The 21,010-nt window shown below is 38.5% G+C and overlaps 2 protein-coding genes across 5 annotated transcripts in view; both read left to right on the top strand.

Moving 5' to 3' along the window:
• The window catches only part of RPS6KA3 (ribosomal protein S6 kinase A3), a 77,436-nt gene extending 67,809 nt beyond the window's left edge, over window positions 1-9,627 (top strand). For all 4 annotated transcript variants that reach the window (XM_065677316.1, XM_065677315.1, XM_065677317.1 and 1 more), the window contains exons 18-22: window positions 813-974; window positions 1,174-1,250; window positions 2,240-2,357; window positions 4,249-4,389; window positions 5,554-9,627. In XM_065677316.1, the coding sequence (XP_065533388.1) occupies window positions 813-974; window positions 1,174-1,250; window positions 2,240-2,357; window positions 4,249-4,389; window positions 5,554-5,676 (621 nt within the window). In that variant the 3' untranslated portion in view covers window positions 5,677-9,627. The remainder of the gene's footprint in view (window positions 1-812; window positions 975-1,173; window positions 1,251-2,239; window positions 2,358-4,248; window positions 4,390-5,553) is intronic.
• A 929-nt stretch (window positions 9,628-10,556) lies between these two features.
• Window positions 10,557-20,313, top strand: EIF1AX (eukaryotic translation initiation factor 1A X-linked). Its single transcript, XM_065677319.1, has 7 exons — window positions 10,557-10,760; window positions 11,772-11,855; window positions 13,750-13,853; window positions 15,544-15,594; window positions 16,561-16,642; window positions 16,751-16,842; window positions 18,956-20,313. The coding sequence occupies exons 1-7, from the start codon at window positions 10,745-10,747 to the stop codon at window positions 18,959-18,961; spliced, it is 435 nt and encodes a 144-aa protein (XP_065533391.1). The 5' UTR covers window positions 10,557-10,744; the 3' UTR covers window positions 18,962-20,313.
• The last annotated feature ends 697 nt before the right edge of the window (window positions 20,314-21,010 follow it).

Raw genomic sequence — 21,010 nt, forward strand, 5'->3', positions numbered from 1 at the left:
CAAAGACTACAGAGGCTTTAGGCTAATTTGTCTTGTAAAGGAAATGTAACAGGTCATCTGATTTCAGAGACTGTCCTTGAGAATTCCAGGTTTTATGAAGGCTTGCTATAACACAGCTTCAAATAAGATCCAATTAGTCCTGCCAGAACTTTGGCAGCTTCTACAGTTTTTGTCAAGCATTTTATATCTTAATCCTCTACAAAACAGCCACTTGGGAACCACTATGGGGTTTTTTTTGACACGCCAGTTCCTTAGGAGAATACCTTTTTGCTATTTTGGGGGGGGGGTTGGCAGAACTGCATTAAAATTCATCCTTAATTAGGCTGTAAGTATTTGCACTGAGATTAATTCAGATTATCTCAATGAAGAGAATGGAATACAGAGGGTTACTCCAACAGTAACTATAGTGTAGTTATGTAGCACAGTGGTGCATGAGCAGTTACAGACATCCATGACTCCAAAAGATACTACTAGTCAAAGGTTCTGATTTAAAGAACCTTGTAGGTATGCATGTTAAAGTAAGAAATACATATATTTACCCACTAGAACTAGACATTTGGAATCATATGTACAAATAAATTAGGGAAGAGTGGGATGTCTGCATGGGGCTTTATAATTAGAGTTTCTAAGTTAGAACTGTAGTACTCTAGACACCAAAGAGCATCAGAATACTGTAGCTGACATTAGAAGCTGAAAATCTGGAACATGATTGCTGATGGAAGGTTTGAAATTAGGCAGCAGAACTGAGGATTATAAAACCTTTCATCTGTTTAGTTTATTGTATTTTAGTGGTTTGTTTTATTTTTTTTTAGGTTGTTCATAGAGACCTCAAGCCTAGTAATATTCTTTATGTCGATGAATCTGGTAATCCAGAATCAATTCGAATTTGTGATTTTGGCTTTGCAAAACAACTACGAGCAGAAAATGGTCTTCTGATGACTCCATGTTACACAGCAAATTTTGTCGCACCAGAGGTAAATACCAGGATAGCTTACATGCCTTGATTTTTTTTTGATGGTGGTTTTTTGCTAGTTAGATATTTGCTTCATTCTTGTGTAACAAGTAAAATCACATTGTAAATATTAACAATTTGAAATCTCACTATTTGTGGCATAATCAAAGCTTTTCTAAGCATTTTCACTTCAGAAAAAAAACTATATTTGTCTCCCTCAGGTTTTAAAGAGGCAAGGCTATGATGCTGCATGTGACATATGGAGCCTTGGAGTTCTACTTTATACCATGCTGACTGGGTAAGGGTAATTTTAGTTTACTTTGCTGTAGAAGACCAAAGCAGTATAAACAAAAAGAATAATAAATGTAGGCACACTGTTGAAGATGTTTCTATCAAGGTACTGATTAATCTCAGCTTTGGCTTCAGCAGGGGTAGCATATGCTCTGTCTCTAGTAGAAGCCAAGTTTGCAGGGGCTGATGTGAAAAATCTATTTTAGGGGTTTAATTTCTGTTTTGTGGTGATTTAGGAGTAAGAACTGATTGTTTCATATGAAAATTAGCTGATTAAGCAGCATGTATGTTGAAATACATGCTGCAAATATAATTGCAATGCATGGAAGCCTGATTGTGTGCAAAATTCAGCCACTGGATAGTTTGAACTGAGGCACTTAGGATATAATAAGCGCAACCAGTGCATTTATATATGCAACAGAAATTAATTTTATAAAATATGATGAATAATAAATTCAAGTATAGTTCCACAAGTTCAGAAGATAGTTGCTATTGCACCTGCCAAACAGATTATTTTTTTATGATGGATTATTCAGATTGCCACTTTGATATTCTGGCAGTGGCAGCAGCAGCAAGAATGCTTATAGTAGAGCAAGGAAAATTGCTGCACCTTCCTCTAGTATCCAACCAGTATTTATTCTTTTTCAGCCTCTTCATAGTGTCTTCATATTTAATTTTATAACAGCTTGTTTTATTACTTCACTAAAATGTGGAGGCTTAAAGAATAGTTTCTGTAATTCAGGAACTACCAGTACTTGGACTGCTATAAGAAAAAAAACTGTTTTTCATACTAGATACAGAGGGAATGCATGCAGTAAGAACAGATCTGTAGTCAGTGCTATGCATTTTCATATGTTAAGAATAACTTTTTTACAGCTATTTGACTATCTTTGGACTATATTTATGTTGAACTCACTGAATATTCTGATCATTTATACCAACTATAGAGGTCCAGGTTATGGAAGTTGTTAACATTGAAATTGTTTGTTTAAATAGCTACACTCCTTTTGCAAATGGTCCTGATGATACCCCAGAGGAGATATTGGCCCGAATAGGCAGTGGAAAGTTCTCTCTCAGTGGTGGTTATTGGAATACCGTTTCAGAAACAGCTAAGGCAAGTATATTTGCTTTGTCCTTTATGGGGTGAGAAATGGGTTGCAGTGTGACATGTTGCTTATAATGTACATGTTGTATCACTTTCATTGGGTAAAAATACTGATACTAGAAGTTTGTTTGCTATTTATGATCCTTTTATATTTCAACAGTCCCTTGCATGTAGGAATTAAAACAGGTGTGCCTTATACTATAGCAGTTAACAACTGTCCTTAGAAATATAGTGTATTTTTTTAGCATTTGCACAATCACCCATGATGAGAAATGCTGTAATTAAAACTCAAGTGAAAGCATGACATTCAAAAATTGTATAGATAATCTAAATCAAGATAATGAAAAAAATATTATAATTACCATGTGCTCCACTGATTCAGGCTAGAAAAATAAATAGTTTTTCACATTTTTCTGTTGGGTCAGCTCTTCAGAGTTATCCAGAACAGTTTATCTCATACTCTTTCGCTAGGATTTGAGCAGCTTATTCTTTTAAGTAAGAACTTTTAGTCCTTAAGGATGTCATATCTACTTAAAACCAAAACAAAACAAACAAAACAAAAAAAAAACCCACACCACCAAAAAAAGGGGAAGAAAAACCAGCCAATGAAGTATTATATTTTCTTTCTATTGCATTTGTGTGAAGTAAAAATTTTAAACAACTTTTTTGAGAGGGGAGGAGTACATTTTTTACATCAAATTAACTCTAAACTGAAGTGTGCAATATCCTTTCCCCTTTTGTGAAGGGGCAGTAAAGTCCTAAAGTTCTTACAAAATTGTTTACATATGTTGTGCTCTTTCTTGCTACTTGATTTGTGATGTGCTTTCTAATGTTCTGCTCACACAATTCAATCATTTTCCCACAAATCATGTAATTCATTTGATTGGACAAATCAACCTGTTAGAATAACATGTCTACACTAATCTGGTAGCATCACCTTTTTCTTCCTTCAGGGCCATTCTATTCAGTTGTACTTGGGAGGGAGTCTAGAACGAACCAAAAACTTCCCAGCTATGAAAAAAAAGAAACCTTAGATTCCTTTTTAATAATATTTTCTGTGTTCAGATTCTTATTTGAGTTACAAAAGCATTTTATATGAAAATGTCCAGTATTGCTAATGTAACTGAAATTAACTTAGATCCAGATTTAGTCAACTGTGTTTCTGTGCAACTAATTACTTAATAAAGAAATATTATTTATGTTTTACCCTTACTGACTGACATATAAAGACAGCTACAAAATAGTATGCTGCTGTATAAATTTGTTTTCAACTTCTTACTACCATAATTTCAAAAGGATAAAATAAAAGTTCAAAAGGTGGTAGAAAATGATGTATCACAACAAAAGTGTGTATCTCATCAGATGTTGAGAGCCATTTGCATGTAAAGAGAGTAAATAGAATATGGTGTTTAATCTCAGCAGAGCTGAGTGACATGAATGACAAACAAGACCTTACATATATGGCCAGCAGGAATACTAAAATTCAACCTTCAACTTTCGCAGGTTGAAAGCTTACTACACACTGAGAAGTCTTGCAAAGGAAAGGATTGTCGTTATTTTCTGAATTGTTCTTTTTCCCATATTGATTCCCCACATATCTGTTGTCATTGTTAAAAATAAAATACTGGTAGAGTGGGGCCTCTATTCTTGCCCAATGTGCATATTTTGATGTTTATGTATTTTGCCTTACTTAATTGGATACTTTTCTCTGTGTTACCACATTAAGTCATGTAATTAAAAGAGAAAATGTTAACGTTGCCAGGCAGCTTTTCAGTGTTTCAAGCTGACATTATGAATATTTTTTCTTATACCAATGAAATCTTTGGTTTTGAACTATGATCTGGTTTAGAGATTAAGTTTTACTATTGTTTGCATTGACTCTTTGTATATCATTTAATAGGACCTTGTTTCAAAAATGCTTCATGTTGACCCACATCAAAGATTGACTGCAGCCCAAGTTCTTAGTCACCCCTGGATAGTCCACTGTGATCAGTTGCCTCAGTACCAGCTGAACAGGCAGGATGCTCCCCATTTAGTGAAGGTAAGTATGTATTTGTTCAGCTTGCTGTCTAGCCACAGTAAGTGTAAACAAAAGGATTAAAAAGAAAAAAAGGTTATGGTAGCATGTGTTTTTTCTAAATACTATTTAAAAGTTATGACTCGGAGTTGCAACAAGCCATAAAGTGAACTTGTAATATAGGATTTCATAAGAACCCACTCATGGCGGGGGGGGGGGGGGATGGGGTGTGGAATCCAACCAAAAAACAATACATTTGAAAAACTTTAATTTCTTAGGTTTGAAATTTATTGGACTTACACTGGGAGGCTTAATTGCCTTAAGAACCAGCACAGAAGAAACTGTTTTTCTGGTAGTGAAAATGTTGTCAGATGACAATAGGGGAGCTGAAATACAGTTTGACTAATTTTACAGCTTCAGAGGAGGTTAATTGTCAGTGGCTAAAAGAAAATACTTCATGATCACAGTATAAGCTAAAAAGAAGTCAAAATGGCAGTTAATTAATATGGTGTTGTACTGCTCTGCACTCTGTCTGAAACAATCTGGTTTTGATCCTGATAGAACAAGCAGAAAGAAATAAAAAATAATTGAATTCTATTTCTCTATATTCCACCCTGCAAGTATCTGTCATGCAACATAAAAGGGATCTGAAGAATATAATTAACACTCTGAGTCAGCTATTAGAAATTTCTAGCATCCAGAAACACAAGTGGAAAGAGGGAAGTTCTGATCCTACAGCTTACTTCCTAGCTTTTTTATTTTTTTTAAATCTTATGTGCTGAATGATGTGGTTGATTTTTTTTTTTTTTTCAATATTGTGTTGAAAATGGAAATGGTTATGTAAGTGATAAGCAGAGACAGCGTCTACTGATGGGATTTCATTCCCCAACTATCTCACAAAGCATAGAGACAGAAATGAATTTAGCAATTTATACCTTCTGGGTTTGACTTTTTAAGCAAGGTAAAATTGCTTTAAATTGATATGAAAACTATTTACTACCCTAACAAACACTCACTCCTAACACTCCTGGTATTTGAGTATTACAGTGGTATGTTTATGTTGTAGATGAAGGTAGACTGGAATTTAAAACTCGTTCAGAAACTCTGGCAATTAACACTGTGTGAGCTCTAGTGTGTGCATCAATCACAACATACTCTTCTTGGGTTTTTTCCCCCTCTGCCCCACAGGGTGCAATGGCAGCAACTTACTCTGCTTTGAATCGCAATCAGTCACCAGTTTTGGAGCCAGTTGGGCGTTCTACCCTTGCTCAGAGGAGAGGTATAAAAAAAATTACCTCAACAGCCCTGTGAAGTGACCTCAAACAGATACTTGGTACCATGGCATAAGATGATAGCACAAATCATGGCGACAGGTAGCACATATCTGACAGATACCTGCAAGCACACTCTGTCCCAGCTGGTACCTATAATGCTGCTGCTCCTGCTGCTGCTACTGCTTTCATCTACTCTCGCTTTAAACTGTTGACAGCAAGTTACTGATCTTACTGGAGCTTCAAATGGAGTGACAAGTGGAAACACAATAAAAATGATCATGTTCATGATTGAATGAAACAGAAGAATTATGAATGCCACCTCTGTCAAAAATACACTGAATAAAAGCACTCTGCACCACATAGCATTATTTTTATAAGGAATATTTTTTGTCCCCTAAAATATTCTTTGTTACAGGTAGAGATGGACAGTTTATGTTAAGCACTTAGCTTAAACAATCTCTTTATATTAGCACTATATACTTTGTGCCATCCAACATTTTGTATGTTTTTGTAAACAGTTCACAAGCAGTAAGTTTCTGTGCTGTTTTCTTTAATGTATACATGCCTTGTTTTACTTAGATATTACTAATCATTTGACAATTAAGTCTGATTAAACGGTTCAGCTGGATTAATCAGTATTGTTGGACAGCTCTAAAAGAAGCCTGACTGTTAAACAGCTATTGAATGTAATACTATGAATACGTATTTCTCTATGTCTATGTCTTTTCTACATTTCCATGTTTTTGACACTGCATGTCATGTTATAAAAATCAGGATGCTGTTTATAGTATTCAAAACTTAAACAGTGAATCTTCCACCATAGTATATATACAATAGGTAATATAACCCAGAGAAAAGATAATTTTGTCTTTTGTTCACCCTCCTCTCCCTTTTATTCTCTCCGATCTAATCTCTGGACTCAGGAATCATAGCTAAATCCTTTCTGATAGAGGACATTTCTATATTGTTTATTCTTATAATCCATTGTTAATATTTTATCTCTATTCTGTGACTTTTGTTTAAGCTGCAAAGGATTTGTTCAGTGAATGTTGGCATTATAGAAAAAAGGCTACATTGAAGAAAAAGCAAAACATATTGTCTGCTAATAAGCAGAAGCCTGCAAAAAGCAGGTTTAAACTGCATTCACTGCAGTTGCAAAACTGATGGATCTGATGTTCTGTCAGTTATTTTCTGATAATTGTTATTGACATCCAAAGCAAAATGAGAGGAGAGTCATCCAGATCAGTCAGGGGCTAGAAAAGGGTCATTGTAATTTATCATGAAAATAGTATTGTCCCAGTAAGATAAGACAAAACTGTTCAGAGTGAGTGCTTCCCTTTTCCCCAGGTGGAAGCAAGTTCATAATGAGGGTGAAAGACTAATTTTCAGTACTAATACTCTTGGCCTCTCGGCGTCTCAAGTAATTAAAGGTGTTTTTTGACAGCTAGTCTTGAAAAATCAAATTGCCCACATGAGAACATGCACTGGAATGTGTTTGGATTCAGTCAGTGTCCCACTCCCCCAAAATGATACGCTGCATCAGCTCATTCCAGATATGAAAATGGCTGTTGGGAATTCCAGCTTTAATAAATAATGGATCTGGATGAACAGCTCAGTGAATAATACAATTTAAAAACTAAAAGGTACAATTTTGTGTTTTGCATAAGAAGGCATTTTCTTGATTTAGGGATATTAAATTTTTTTGTGGTGATTAATTTGCTAGTTTCCGTGAAATCATCAGAGGTTTACTGAAAGGGAGAATCACCTTTATGATAACACAGATTTGATCTAAATGAATGCAAGAGTGTTCCTTCGGCTACAGGTTTTTCCGAGTTCCCTGGGGAAGGGATCCCACTTCTGTTGCCCTTAAGAATTTGTTAAATATTTAATCAATTGTGTAAAGAATTGGTTTTATGAACAAGGATTCTTAAATTTCCATACCTCTTAGAAATCTGAACACACAGCTCTTCCAAGGAATTAGCATTTTTCCATACTTAGCGTTCTGACACTGAAGTTCCCTTGAGTTGTACAGATGTATCTACCCTTCCTTCAAGAAACATCTTTCACTAAAGGCAGAAAAAGGCCGTTTGTTGTTTCTTCTTTTGTCTGACACTGGCCACAGCTCCAGAGGAATTTAGTAAAACCTTTTCTTTCAGAAAATGTATTTTCAGCTCTGTGAGCAATCAGTAAGTCAGGCTTCTCATAACCTAGAAACCATACCTTCTGGAGTGGCTTTTAAATGTGTTAATCTAAAGACTGTGGTATCCAGTCAACAAAAGAGATTTAAAACTGACACTATTGAAATGAAGGGATAGCAGTAATTGCTAGTGTCAATAATAGCATTTCACTTCAGGAAGGAATTTCTCCTCTGTTCTCGGTGTGTATATATAGCTGCCTGGCAAAGAAGAGACAAAAGGAGGAAGTGTTAAGCTGCTTTACTATTGGCAATATCCATGTTAGAGTAATATGAAAGTACTTTCAGGAGTTTTATTTTAGCCATATTTTGTGTCCCTTGAGCTCACTGGCCATTGGAAAGATAGTGAAGCAAAGTTAACTCCTACATTTTACGTATGTACATTCTCAAGTGAGCTGTTCATTTAGACTTTACAGATGTTGCTACTGCTTTGTGTGTAAAGCAACATAGAGTGATCATTTTAAATGCTAACAAAACAGGGCAGTTTAGCAAATGCTAAATCAGCATGTTGAAGTCTAGATCTACTACAGTTTGAAGTTACTTTCTAAACCAAGATATAAATGGCCCATGTATGCAGGAGGTATGTTTTGCAGGCTAGAATTACATGGTGATTTTGTGTACCTTAGCACCTGCTTTGGATCCATGCTCACAACTTCACGTTTATTTTTCTCATTTTGTAGCCACAGTTGTTAGATATAAAGAAATCCATATAGTGCTGCCTTAGATCCCAGCAGGTTTCTATTAGAATGTGAGTACGTATGACACACTGCATAACTTCATTGCTGGGCTGCTGCTTGGTCTGCAAAGCATAGCAAGTAACTAGGCTACAGAGTCATGGAGAATAAAAGAGGAGAACTGCAGATACAGGTGAATTTTCTGTATATAGGCCATGGTCTGCTTAATGTGAAATTACCACTTAACTGTGCTTGAGAGCATGAGAGAACAGAGGGAAGAGTATAGTTGCAATACTCAATAAATGCCATCTACATCCAGTAAGGGCAAAGTTCTTTATTCATAATCACTATAACGTCGAATGAAACTTTTAAGGAGTTTTTCAAGAGAGTATTTAAAACTTTTTTCTAAAGAGGCAAGGGCGTAAGAAAATAGATTTACGTGTCTGGGACTTTTTTGTGTGTGTGTTGCTTTTGTAAATGTGGTGTACCAACTAAAGCTGTGCTTTTCTATTATTGGAAGGAAAGGACTCCAAGTATGCTGGCCCTTAGTAAGTGGCAGTGGTTAATAGATGAATTTTCACTTATGGAAATGATGTAAATGATTAGCTTTATCTTGATACTCTTGACCTAATCAAAGGGAAGGTGTACTTATGGGGGATGTAATTATTTTGCAACCTGGGGGGGGGGGGGGGGTCTACTTAAAATGTTTTTAAAAAATGACAAAATCACAGATAAAATATTTTTCTACAATTCTATACAATCATTCTTTATACTAGTTTTCTCAGCATGGCATGTACGTGAGTCTGAGGTACTGTTCCAGGACCTTGTTCAAGACTATTACAGCAGCATCTCTTGGATGCTTGGCACTGCTGTCATAGAACTGAAATGCTAGTGAAAGAAAAAAAAATTGTACTGAATACTTTAAATGATTGTTTTATTCAGAGTCTGATCTAGGAAATGTTCCAATCATGCTATTAACGTGTAATTAGAACTGTTCCAGATGTAACTATGAGCAGTTCTGGAAAGGTATCATTGCTTGTATTCCTGTCTAATGGCAGGTTTTGTAGTCTTCAAAAGAAATTGAAATTTCTACTATGAATAAACTTTCAAACATCTTAAAGTGCTTTTTTGGTTAATCATTTGTTCTGCTCAGTTACGTAAGCCCTTGGTTCTTCATTAACACTGAAATACATTTGCAGTGTACCAAGTGTGCAGTTCCAACCAGAAAGAGCTTTTTAATAAGCAAGTATTTGTCGGTTAAAATGTCACTGTATTACATAAAGTTACAGCAGCTGTGATGGAGCATGTGTGAGGCTTGTAACCAGAGATCTTGCTGAGGATGCCAAAAGGTGCCTCTGAGAGGACATGAAGACAATAACAAGCAGAAGCAAGCACAATGCCACGGCAAGGGGCGCTTGTACCACTCACTACCTCCCAGCTGGAGTTCACACCTTGGATCCGAGGTGTGTGCCAGCAGCATCCTGTGAACCCAGCACAAGGCTTGATCCTGCCTGTCTAAATCCATCTTTAAATGAATTTCGAGTAAACTGGGTCATTTTTAAGCCCTGGAAGGGAAGAAAAGACAGGGGGTCAGTGTAACGCTGGACCCCGAGGCCTTGCTTTACCTCAGACTTCCCTTGCTTTCACACCCTCCGCATGCAACCTTTGGCAGATTGGCGGGGCGAGACTTCTCCCGTGCGGAGACCACCGCAGGAACCCCCGGCCTGCTCACCAGCTGCCGGAGCCAGCCCACACGCCCGGCACGGGAGCTGGGAGGGGCCCGCTGTGGCTGCCGTGGGGGCTCCGTCCACCGGCGTCGCCGCTGCAAGCCCCAGTCCGAACTCTCGCCCGCCCGGCACCGCCCCTAGAGCCCCTGATTGGCCGCCGCCGCCCGCCAGCTGCGGAGCCTGGTCAATCGCAGTGCGCCCGCCCATCAGCACGCACATTGGGGCGTGTCCCCCCGACGACGCTGCGCCGCCGAGAGCTGGCCGGTCGCCGGGAGGGCGCATGCGCAGAAAGGGCACCCTCGGGAGGCGGAGAGCCCTCCCGCTCGCTAGGAGGCGCTGTGGGTCGGCTCGGCGCCCAGCAGGCAGAACGCACGAGTGAGCCCCAGCCCCGGAGCCGGTCCGGTCCCTTCCCTTCCCGCTGTGCGAGGAGCTGCTGCCTTCCTGCGCCTCGCGCGAAGCCCCAGCCGCCGCCCCTGCCCGCAGGCCCTCCGCGGCTGAGCGCCCGGCGCCATGCCCAAGAATAAAGGTGAGGCGCGCTGCCCTCCGCTGGGCCTCCTGCGGCGGCCCGGCCCTTCGCCGTAACGGCGAGGCCGGGTCCTGGAGCGGCCGCGCCGGGGAGGCCCGCGGAGGCTCCCCGGCCCGCCACCGTCGCCTCTCACGTGGGAGCCGCCGCGGCCCGGTGCCCGCGGGCGGGGCGGGGGCGGAGGAGCCCGCCCGCCCGCCCGCCGGCCACCGCGCGTTGCCGTACCGGCGGGTCACCGCGGCCGGTTCTCCCGGCAACGCTCAGGCGTGGGTGCCGGTCTGGCCGCGGTCGGGCGCGGCCCAGCGGCGTGTCGGAGGCCTCTGGGGCCTGCGCGGCTGCGAGTGGAGGCCGTGGCGGGGCCTGGCTGTCAGGGGCGGCCGCCGAGGAAGCTGGCGGGTGTGCTGTGCGTGTCCCTCCGTGCTCTCGCTGGGCACGGCGGCTTCTCCCTTCTCCCCAGCTGGCTGCCGGAAGGGAACGAAGAAGTGAGAGGAAGGGAACAGCAGCTTTTTAACTGACGAAGGGGTGGCGAAGAGAGTATGAGCTGCCGTTATGTGTCTTCACGAAGAGCATCTAATCCTGTTGCCACGTGTGTGCCTTTAAAAAGGGCATCTTCACGTGGAGCATAAGCCTTCCCCTGAGTATTTCAGCATTGCAGCAACCCCTCAAGTTACAGGCAACAGGTCGTCCCACCATTATTTGTGAGGTATTTGGTTGCAACAGTCACAAAAACTGAAAATGGTGATCCTGTGCTGACCCATGTTGAATGTTACTGTCATTCTGGAGCAGCTAGGACATCTTAAATAGTGGAGGCTCTCATCTTTTAATTGCTATGTTACCATTCAGTTAAAAATTTGGAGCAAAAAATGTTCAAGCAATAAATCTACATCTGGATGGGATACTTAAAACAGTCAAGTAAAGAACAAGCATAGAAAACCCCATAAGCGTAATTATTTCATTCAGTGTATTCAGAGATAGTAACACATGCTTCTTTTCCCTTCTCCCCTTTTAATTTAGGCAAAGGAGGTAAAAATAGGCGACGAGGTAAGAATGAGAATGAATCGGAAAAAAGAGAACTGGTGTTCAAGGAGGATGGGCAAGGTGAGTCTTTTAACTATAGTACGACAATGCTGTTGTTTTCATCAGATACTGTAAGTGATGTACATTGATACCCAAAAAGACATCTAGATGTCTGAGAAATACAAAGTTATTGTGCTGTAAAGAGGCGTTCTTACTGGGATTGTATTTGAATTCTAAATTCTACTTGAGTGTAGGAGGAAGACATTAGGTAAAGGGAAATTTTTAAATAGCTTCACTGCTTAAGAACAATGTTTGTCTTTCCTTGACCTTATTGTGATGCCATGTGTAATACAGTGTGTATGTAAAAATTCCCTAGAAGTCCCTTGAGTAGCTCTATGTGAGGGTCAGTAAGCACCTGGCTTGGGTGATGTAGTTCAGTGCTGCCAGTAGTTGCCTGTGAGACGCACAGTCCCACTTTCTGTTTTATACCAACTGGAACCATTTCTTGGATCTTGTGTTGAGCTCTCTGAAGTCCCTGACCTGGCAGGACAGTTTGTCTCACTGTTCTCCTGCTGTCCCCTGATGTTCGGTTGAATTGGCTCTTGGGTTGGGACATCCAACAATTTTAAACCGGGAGCACTAGGTCAGATCCTTACGTGGATGTTGCTAAGTAGAGTAAGCCACAAGAGTGTTCAGCTGGAGGGTGATGAGTAGGATTCCCTTCTCCACTGCCTTGTGGTGACAATGGGATTACCTCCCTTTTGGCTTACACTGGCTTGTGCATCATGCTCTTGTGGTTGCTCACATATACTCAAGGGCTTGCGTAGTGACCTATTAATGAGTTGGTTTGTTCGAAATATAGGAAAAGTACTGATTTAAATCACTGTAAAAGAAGTGACCTCTGAACTTACTCTTTTTTAAGCTCTTTCTGTTATTCTGTGACAGCTAAAATCAAAAAAGGAGTTGATTTTGATGCATCTGTAAAACATAAAATCCTTTTCATCTCACTAGTAAAGTCTACTTAACGAAACATTACTCTCAGTTATTAATAGTCTCATGTGTGGCTTGTTGGACTATCTAACTTGTGCTAAGGAAAGATTTTAGAATACTGAAATACAGCTCCAACTAATTGAGAAATTACTTTTTTCCTGGCGAGTATGGACAGTCAGATAATGGTATAGTTCTTACAAGCTTTATAATAACAATAATGTTATAATTCTTACAAGCTTTATTATTTTTAGTTAAATGGTAATGCAATTACACTGCAGACTTTCAGTAGTGATTTCTGGAACTTGGTGAGGGAAGGACATTAAATACAAGGTGAGAGACTGAGAGTGGGTGTTGGAGAGAAGTTTCGTAGCTCTCAGCTGAGAAGGTCCTTGCCTTTCGGACAGTATCTGCCTTTCGGACAGTATCTGAGAACAGAAGAACATGTCCTCTCAATAGCAGCATTTTTTCCCACAGAGCCTCTGCAGGAGGCATTCAGAGTATCAGTATACAGGATGTGCCGCTTTCTTCTCTTCCCTCAATGACACATAAGATTTTGTTGCTTAGCACGGGTGCTAAGTGTCATAAAGTTTCAAACTCTGCATGTGACTTGACAGTTCCAAAAACTACCTGTAGTAGGCATTTCAGAGGGAACAAGAGCGTGGATACGACTAAGAATGAGCGGTGTTTGAAAGTGTTAACAGTGATAAGAAAAGAGTGATACATTCAGCAGCCTGTATTCATCAGCCTGTGTGGCTGATGAAAGCTCCTGTCAGTTGTCCGTGTTTGATAAAATGTTACAGCAAATTTTGGTTACAGTAGCAAAAGTTATTGGTTGTTTCATAAAGCTGCTGTATTTGTTTAGAAGTTTTGCTGTGTGGCACTTAGTTTAAGGTGGGCTTGGTAATAGGTGGACTCAATCATCTTAAAGGTCTCTTCCAACCTAAATGATTCTGTAATTGAATGAATATGTTACCATCTCTTTCAGAATATGCACAGGTGATCAAGATGTTAGGCAATGGAAGACTGGAGGCATTATGTTTTGATGGTGTGAAGAGGTTATGTCATATTAGAGGGAAACTAAGAAAAAAGGTAATTATAAAGCATTGCAATAGAAAACAGTGCCATTATGCATGATACGTAATTATAAAAATTTACTCATTACAAAATAGGTCATTACAAAAGTTAACATTTCTACTATATTTAATATCTTAGACTTATTTTTTGATAGTAAACTAGCTTGTTCTTGTTTTGATAATACACTTGTTTGTATTGCCAGCACAGAAATTGGCTTTGGCTTTTGAGTGAAGCTGGCAGTTGAAGGGCTGCCTTTGGATGTGTGTATTTTAGGGGAGATGGGTTTTTTTGTCTGCTTGTGAAATGCGATTTCTTTACATTCTTGAAAGTTATATCTATATGAATAATTAAAAAGATCCCTAATTGTAGATGGGGAACCTGATGACTGTTTGGAAAATCAGCATGTTTTGTCTGGGACTAGATCAGTAGTTAGCTTACCTGGAGAACTTCTATTAATGTGAAGATTGACATCCAGCATAGGAAAATTAAAGTGTAAGTGGGTTGTCTGAAGCCACCATTTTTGTATGCTATTTCCCAAGACCAGTAAGAATCAGGGTTGGATAGATTTGCTTGGTTTGATCTGGGGAGGAACTGAATAATTATCATCATCTCACCAGGTGACTATCTGAGAACAGTTCAGTAAGGGTGGTTTGGGAAGGTTTCTTTGCAGCTTCCCACAAGCATCTCAGATACCATCATTTCACTGTTGACTGTATCTGTTCCCAAAGTACTTTCCTGCAAAGCTGATCTGCAATGGTGTGTACCTTCCAGGAGGTCAGGTGTACATGTTTGTATTCTTAACTTTGCCATCTGTGGGTGGTGTCACCTCTTGCCCTTGTCAGATGTTACAGCTTTCTGTCCTCTGCTGGTCTATGTACTGTACGGAAGAGTTCCTCTCAGTCTGTTCCCAATAAAACAGATGTTCACTGTGTTCATTCTGGATTCTTCCACCTGTTTGGTTTGGAGACCGGTGAATCTTGGTATCAGAGTGAGCCTTGCTAGCTGCTGCAATGCACTGCAGTGAACTGTTGAAGGTAGTAGAGAATGTGTATAGATAAATGCTGAGTGCTGCAGAATTATTGTCTTGTTGCAGAAAGCATCACTTACCTAGTCCTCAAGTCTAAAGTAAAGGAAGTCTCAACTGAAATATATTTAATCTCAAAAAAAAAAAAAGGAGAAAAAGCTGATGTGAGATAGAACTATCTTGTGCATTTAAATTAGCATGTCCTGTTTTGCAGGTTTCTGGCTTTGGTTTGACTGATTAGCATAGTCAGTTACTAGAAACAACTCTTAATTTTCCTCTCCTCTTCACTGTGTGTGTCCATCACCCCTTTCATCTGTTTTTTCTTGCATTTCTTGCCCCTGTGGAGCTCAAATCACAGACTGGTGGCCTCATGGATTATTTCTGTTCTCTCAGAAGTTAGGACTTAATGACCATGTTGGCTATGAGCTCATCAAATAAAGATGATTTACATTACTAATAGCTCCATATAATGTGAAATAATGTATTTGTGAGTACTTATGACCTTGGTTTTGCTGTTAAAATATGAAATTGGGTATCTTCATTTTACTGGTTATAAAGTGAAATGTTGGCTGTACTGAAATTTTTCATGTGTCTCAGTAAACTTAAGTATGCAGTTGGACTCTTGTGTTATACAACAGAAGTTGAGTTCCTGCAGTATAACATACATTTTTTCTTTTTCAGGTTTGGATAAATACATCTGATATTATATTGGTTGGCTTAAGAGACTACCAGGTAAAAATTCAGTGTAATTTGCCAATGAAGAATACCTTAAAACCAGCTCTTTTAATGCTAAATAGCAGCAGATATCATGAGGAAATTCCCATCTAATTTTCCTCTAATTTGTATTCAGTTATGCTAAGTCATTACTTTTAGTTTCCTCAGATTACAGAAAGATTGTCATGAGTAGATGAGAAATCCTGGTTCAACTTGTTCTTGTAAATTGCACCTTGAGTCTTTGTGAATGAAGGTGCTTACTGGTGTCATTGACTTCCTCTTGTCAGGTATAGCTGTTTGATGCTTGGATCCTGTGATATAAGGAGGATTGAGCTAAGCACCATTTATTTTATTATGATAATCAGAATTTTTGGTAATCAGAATTTTGGAGCCTTGATGTTTAGGCTTTTACCTTAGGAGGCCAATTTATCAGTGATCAGTTTCTACTTAAATTTCAAAAAATAGAGTAGCATAATTTTACCTAATATAAAGGCTAATGTAAAACAGTTGTCAATTTTTTATTAGGTAAATGCTTTTTCATGAATGTTGATGTTGTGTCATCAGTTGTTTGAAGATAGATTTAATTTCTGAAACATGTATTGGAGTTATAAACTATCTGGGATACTGTCATTTGCTGTGTACATTAAACTACTTGAAACTAGGAAGTTTTAACTTTCTGACTGACCACCAGACACCTCACTATGTGCGTTCTCTTAAGAAAGATTAATTTCAAAGGCATTAAACATCTTCTTAAATGACTTAAAATAGGAGAAAATTAAGTTATCACCCCAATGAAATTAAAATATTCTACAAATGAGCAATTTCTGCTTCACATTTAGAGAAACTGAAGGGGAAGGAGGAACAAGATAGTCTTACATAAATAATATAGGTATGGTTCTTCTGAAATAAGTAGTCTGCTGAGGTTAATAGGGAGGTTTTTTTCCTTCATAGATGACTAATACATTCTAATAAATTCTTATTTAGGATAACAAGGCTGATGTTATTCTAAAGTACAATGCAGATGAAGCCAGAAGTCTGAAAGCATATGGGGAGCTTCCAGAACATGGTAAGAATCTTTTCTGTTCAAATGGGAAGTTCGTATTGGACAAGAATATTCAATCTGTCTCGAGTTGGTGTGAGTGCTCTCCTTTAACTTCTCCAAATCCCATTTTAGCTAAAATCAATGAAACAGACACATTTGGTCCTGGAGATGATGATGAAATCCAGTTTGATGATATTGGAGATGATGATGAAGATATTGATGACGTAAGTAGTAAACATACATTTTGTGTCATATGCTTGAAACTGTCACCTTTGGCAATAAGCTATTTTTCCTTGGTTTTGAGCAAGTAAAATAGTACATGGATGTTCAGAATAGCTCACCTTCTCAGAGACTGCTTCAGAAAGTGGTATGGACATATGCCTGCCAGCTTTCTGTTATCTTGTCTATACTACAATCATCTTCAAGGAAAATATGAAGGAAATAGTATGCTTAGTGTCATACTATTAAAACATACCTGGAGAGAGGCTTCTCATTACCCGTAAGACATCAAAGAGAAAATCAAAGTCATTTGACCTCTAAGACCTAGAGTTACATAGCAGTGTCCATTCAAATGACCATGTTGTGTGTACAGATAGACATATATGTGTGTGTGCAGATGAAGGGTTGCAGTACACAAGTTGTTAACTACATACATGAATGTAGCTGAGTATGTTCATACATTCATTCCTTAAAGGAACTGAAGTACTGCTCTCTGAAGTGTAAGCACCTTACAAGCTTATGATGGAAAGCAAAGTAGATGGTAAAGGGAGGTTTAGCAGACTAGTAGGGTTTCTTTGCATCCCCTGCACAGTAGGGGGACCCCTCAGGGTCAGAAAGACTTCTCAAGCAGCAGGCACAATGATTGGTGGATCAGCTCCTGTGCCACATAGGGCAGCTCAGTCATAAATTGCTGATGCAAGTTGCGTTGGACACCAACTGCTGGAAAAGGTTGCAGGTTGTATAGGTGTCCTGGCAAGCTGAATGAACACTTAGGGGTTTTACCTTTCTGCTTCCTCTGTACTTTTAACAACCTCACTAATTAATAGTAACTACGGAGGTCATTGAGGGATTCATGTTCTTAAAAAACAAAGATTTTGTTTCCATTTTTGTTTACATAAAAATCGTAAAAAGCTGCATCTTAGGTAGTTACCAAAGTTTAACCATAATCCTGATTGTCACCATCAGTTGTGTTTCTGCTTGTCACCAAGACTACGCACACTCCTACATAGTAGTAATATTTTGTAATTCAAATCATACAGCAAATTGCAGAATTAGAATGTGCTGCGAAAGGTTTTCTAAGATGATGCACTTTATTTTGGAGTTGACACTGTGTAGGGTCAACTGGCTGAGAGGTTAAGTAGTAACGTACTGAGCCAGTGAGTTTAACTTAATTGGATAGACTGTTCTAAGTGTATTATTATGTTTTAATTCTTCATCTTTTTAGTCCTCTCTGAGTTGGCAATATGACTAATCCTCTTTAAGTGCTAACATTATTTTGACTTTTTGAGGTTCTCAGTGTATTATGCATTAGATCAGATATTTTTAAAATATCAAAATCTTGATGAATTTTTCTTCAGCCTTTTGAAAATTTTGCTTTGGACCTGTCAGTGGTTGAGCTGACTGGAGATTTAGCTTACTGAAGCTACCTAGTACTGCATGCTTTTAATAATAAAGTATTGTAAGATGTCAAAGTGATAAGTAGCTGTAGGAATATTGAAGTAATAAAATTTGCAAACTAATGGATTTTTGTGTGAGATAATGTATTTAAGTGAGTTTTTAAGCTTCTGTCAGCTATGCAATATACTATTAGTATCATGCTTTCAGAAAGGAAAAGATGTCGTGAGATAAAACGTGAGTAACCTTTCTGAGGGTCATTCTAGTCTACCTAGAATGAAGTGTAGCTTCCAAGGTCAGAGTTAGCATGAAAGACGTGGTGTGGAATCTTTCCTGTGTTGTTTATGTCAGAAGAATAGTTAAAAAAACATTCATTCTGCCACCAAATTAATTTGACAGTCACTACTTAGGGAGATTACCCTTAAACTCAGGTTTGGTTGCTGTTTTGAGAATCATGAGCTAATTTATGTGCAGTCTTGATGCATAGTTATGTTGGCAGAATTGCTCGACTGTGTAACTATAGTAACAGTTGTGGTGAGGTTGTAAAGAGGAGAGTAATTGCTCACACTTGGAAAAAAACGGGATATGAGCTGAGGCAAAAGCAATACTGTACTGCCTTCACCAAGTCTTCTGTTGAACTGTAAAAATAACTTTAAAGAAAGAGCTACCTGATGAAAAAATGCATGTGAATTAAATATATGGTGTGGTGTTTTTGCTTTTCAGATCTAATTTGGAACAGAGGTTTACATTCCGACTTTTTTCCTCCACGGATTATTCTACATTAATATTTCGATTATTTTTGGGGGTGGAGTCCGTTTCTTTTAAGAAGACTGAAAATTCTCAGTAAAGAGTGTAGTTTGTTACATCAAAAGGGTTTATTTTCAGTGTTTGTTTTAAAGTATTTATATTTCTTTAGAAATGGATAATGCTGGATTATCACAAAAGTTCAATGAAATGCCACAAATATTTTGTCTCTTCACCAATTAGAGCTTTGACCTCTGGATGTAAGTGAGATGCAGTGACATGGGCTGTAAAAGACTGCATTTTTGCCTCTTCCTTTTTCATCACTACAATTCCAGTTAAACTTCCAGTATTTTGAAATAAAAATTGTTTACCCTGTAATTATCATGAATTTTGATTAAATGCAAATGCCCAATTCAGATTAGTATCAAATCATACTATGCAGTGTCTGACCTTATACCCCTTGCCTTGATGTTATCTTTAAGAAGATTTTGATAATATAAAAGGAAGGCAGAAATGTGCATTTAAATACATAATGCATGATCAATCTGCTTTTCACGTCTAGTAGCATGCTGCTATTTTTATACTGATTTTGATAATTAAAAACACTCATTATTTCGAAGATGTAAATTCGCCACAGTGGAGGGGTAGGGGAGAAGTAAAGATAAAAAGTAAGCAGCATCTCAAATTTGCAGTTGTTGAAAACTGTCTGGTGTAGTTGCAAGTCAAGCTGCAGTTGCAGACGATGAGCACTGGGTGGCACTCGACTGAACAGGGATGCGTTGATAACAAAACATCAGCAGTTGGGTTTGTACTGGAAAGAAAATACATAAAAAAAAGTTTTTCCCCAAAGCGAATGCTTAACATTCTTGATATGTTAAACATGTAGAATATTTTTACATTATAGAAAAGGTTATGTTAAGACTAGAGTTTTATTTTAATCTCGAATTCCATACATGGTAAGGTACAATAGTAAAGCTTATGTGAACTTAAAATTAACAGTAAAATTGAGAAATTAAATCTGTCAAATGTAGGAAAAGAGACTTTTCAACGAGAATAAATCCCTGAAACAAACTGATGGAAAGATTCTTCTCCGCCTTCAGACAGGAGGAGTCAGTTCAGACGCTGAATAAAGACTAATGTCATCATGCAAATATTATTTTGTGGTAGCCTTAGTTTCTTTGTCTTCAATTATGTATTTAACAACTCTGAATGCAGGTTAATGGAAAACTTCCTTTTGTGCCATAAAAATCTGATTTTTGACACTTGTATTCGTAAACAGTCTTTTTGGTATGATGTAAAGTGACTACCCCAATAGATAAAACCAAAATGGCTTTAAATATGGAGTGGCCTCATTGCTTTACATGGTTTTTGATGACAAGTTCTATGCTAGAGCTGAACTTGCAGAGCTTTTGTGAAAATGTCTTCTCTTTTACTTTTTTCTTTCATGATAATGTCTATTTTTCTTACACGGATTTGGTATCTTATTTGAGGGATAACATTTTCTTAGTATTAAGTTATTTTTCCAAATGTTTCATGGGTTTTAAACATTTGTGGTAAAAACTTGCTAAATATTGGGAAAAGATGCTACCAATACAGCATTCTTAACTCCACTGATCTTAAAGTACATGAATTTGCTGGGTTTGTGTGACCTTTAAGGTTCAGTTGTGAAGCAGTATGGATGCTGCAGTGTTTCAGAATAAGGTTTTCTGCTTTCCTCAGCCTAATAAGCAGACTAGGAAGAGCTCTGAAAATGGTTAAAAGTTCTCAAACCTGATCTTGAGGTCCAACTTATTTCATTGTACTGGAGCTCTTCAGTATAGCAGAGACTTCAGCTGTGGGACAAAGATGAAACTGTACCTGGCAGAATTGCATGTTTGCCCTCAGGTTCCTTCCAGTCTTTGTTGCTCTTGGCTTGCATCTGGCTCAGCCTAAACTCTGCAGGGTTTTTAAGGAGATTTCCTGTTTAACTATGAATTTATTATTAATGCTCTGGTGGAACACTGGTTTCTACTTATAAGCTAGGCCTTTTAGCTA

This window comes from Lathamus discolor, chromosome 4, assembly GCF_037157495.1.
Source record: "Lathamus discolor isolate bLatDis1 chromosome 4, bLatDis1.hap1, whole genome shotgun sequence".
NCBI lineage: Eukaryota > Metazoa > Chordata > Aves > Psittaciformes > Psittacidae > Lathamus > Lathamus discolor.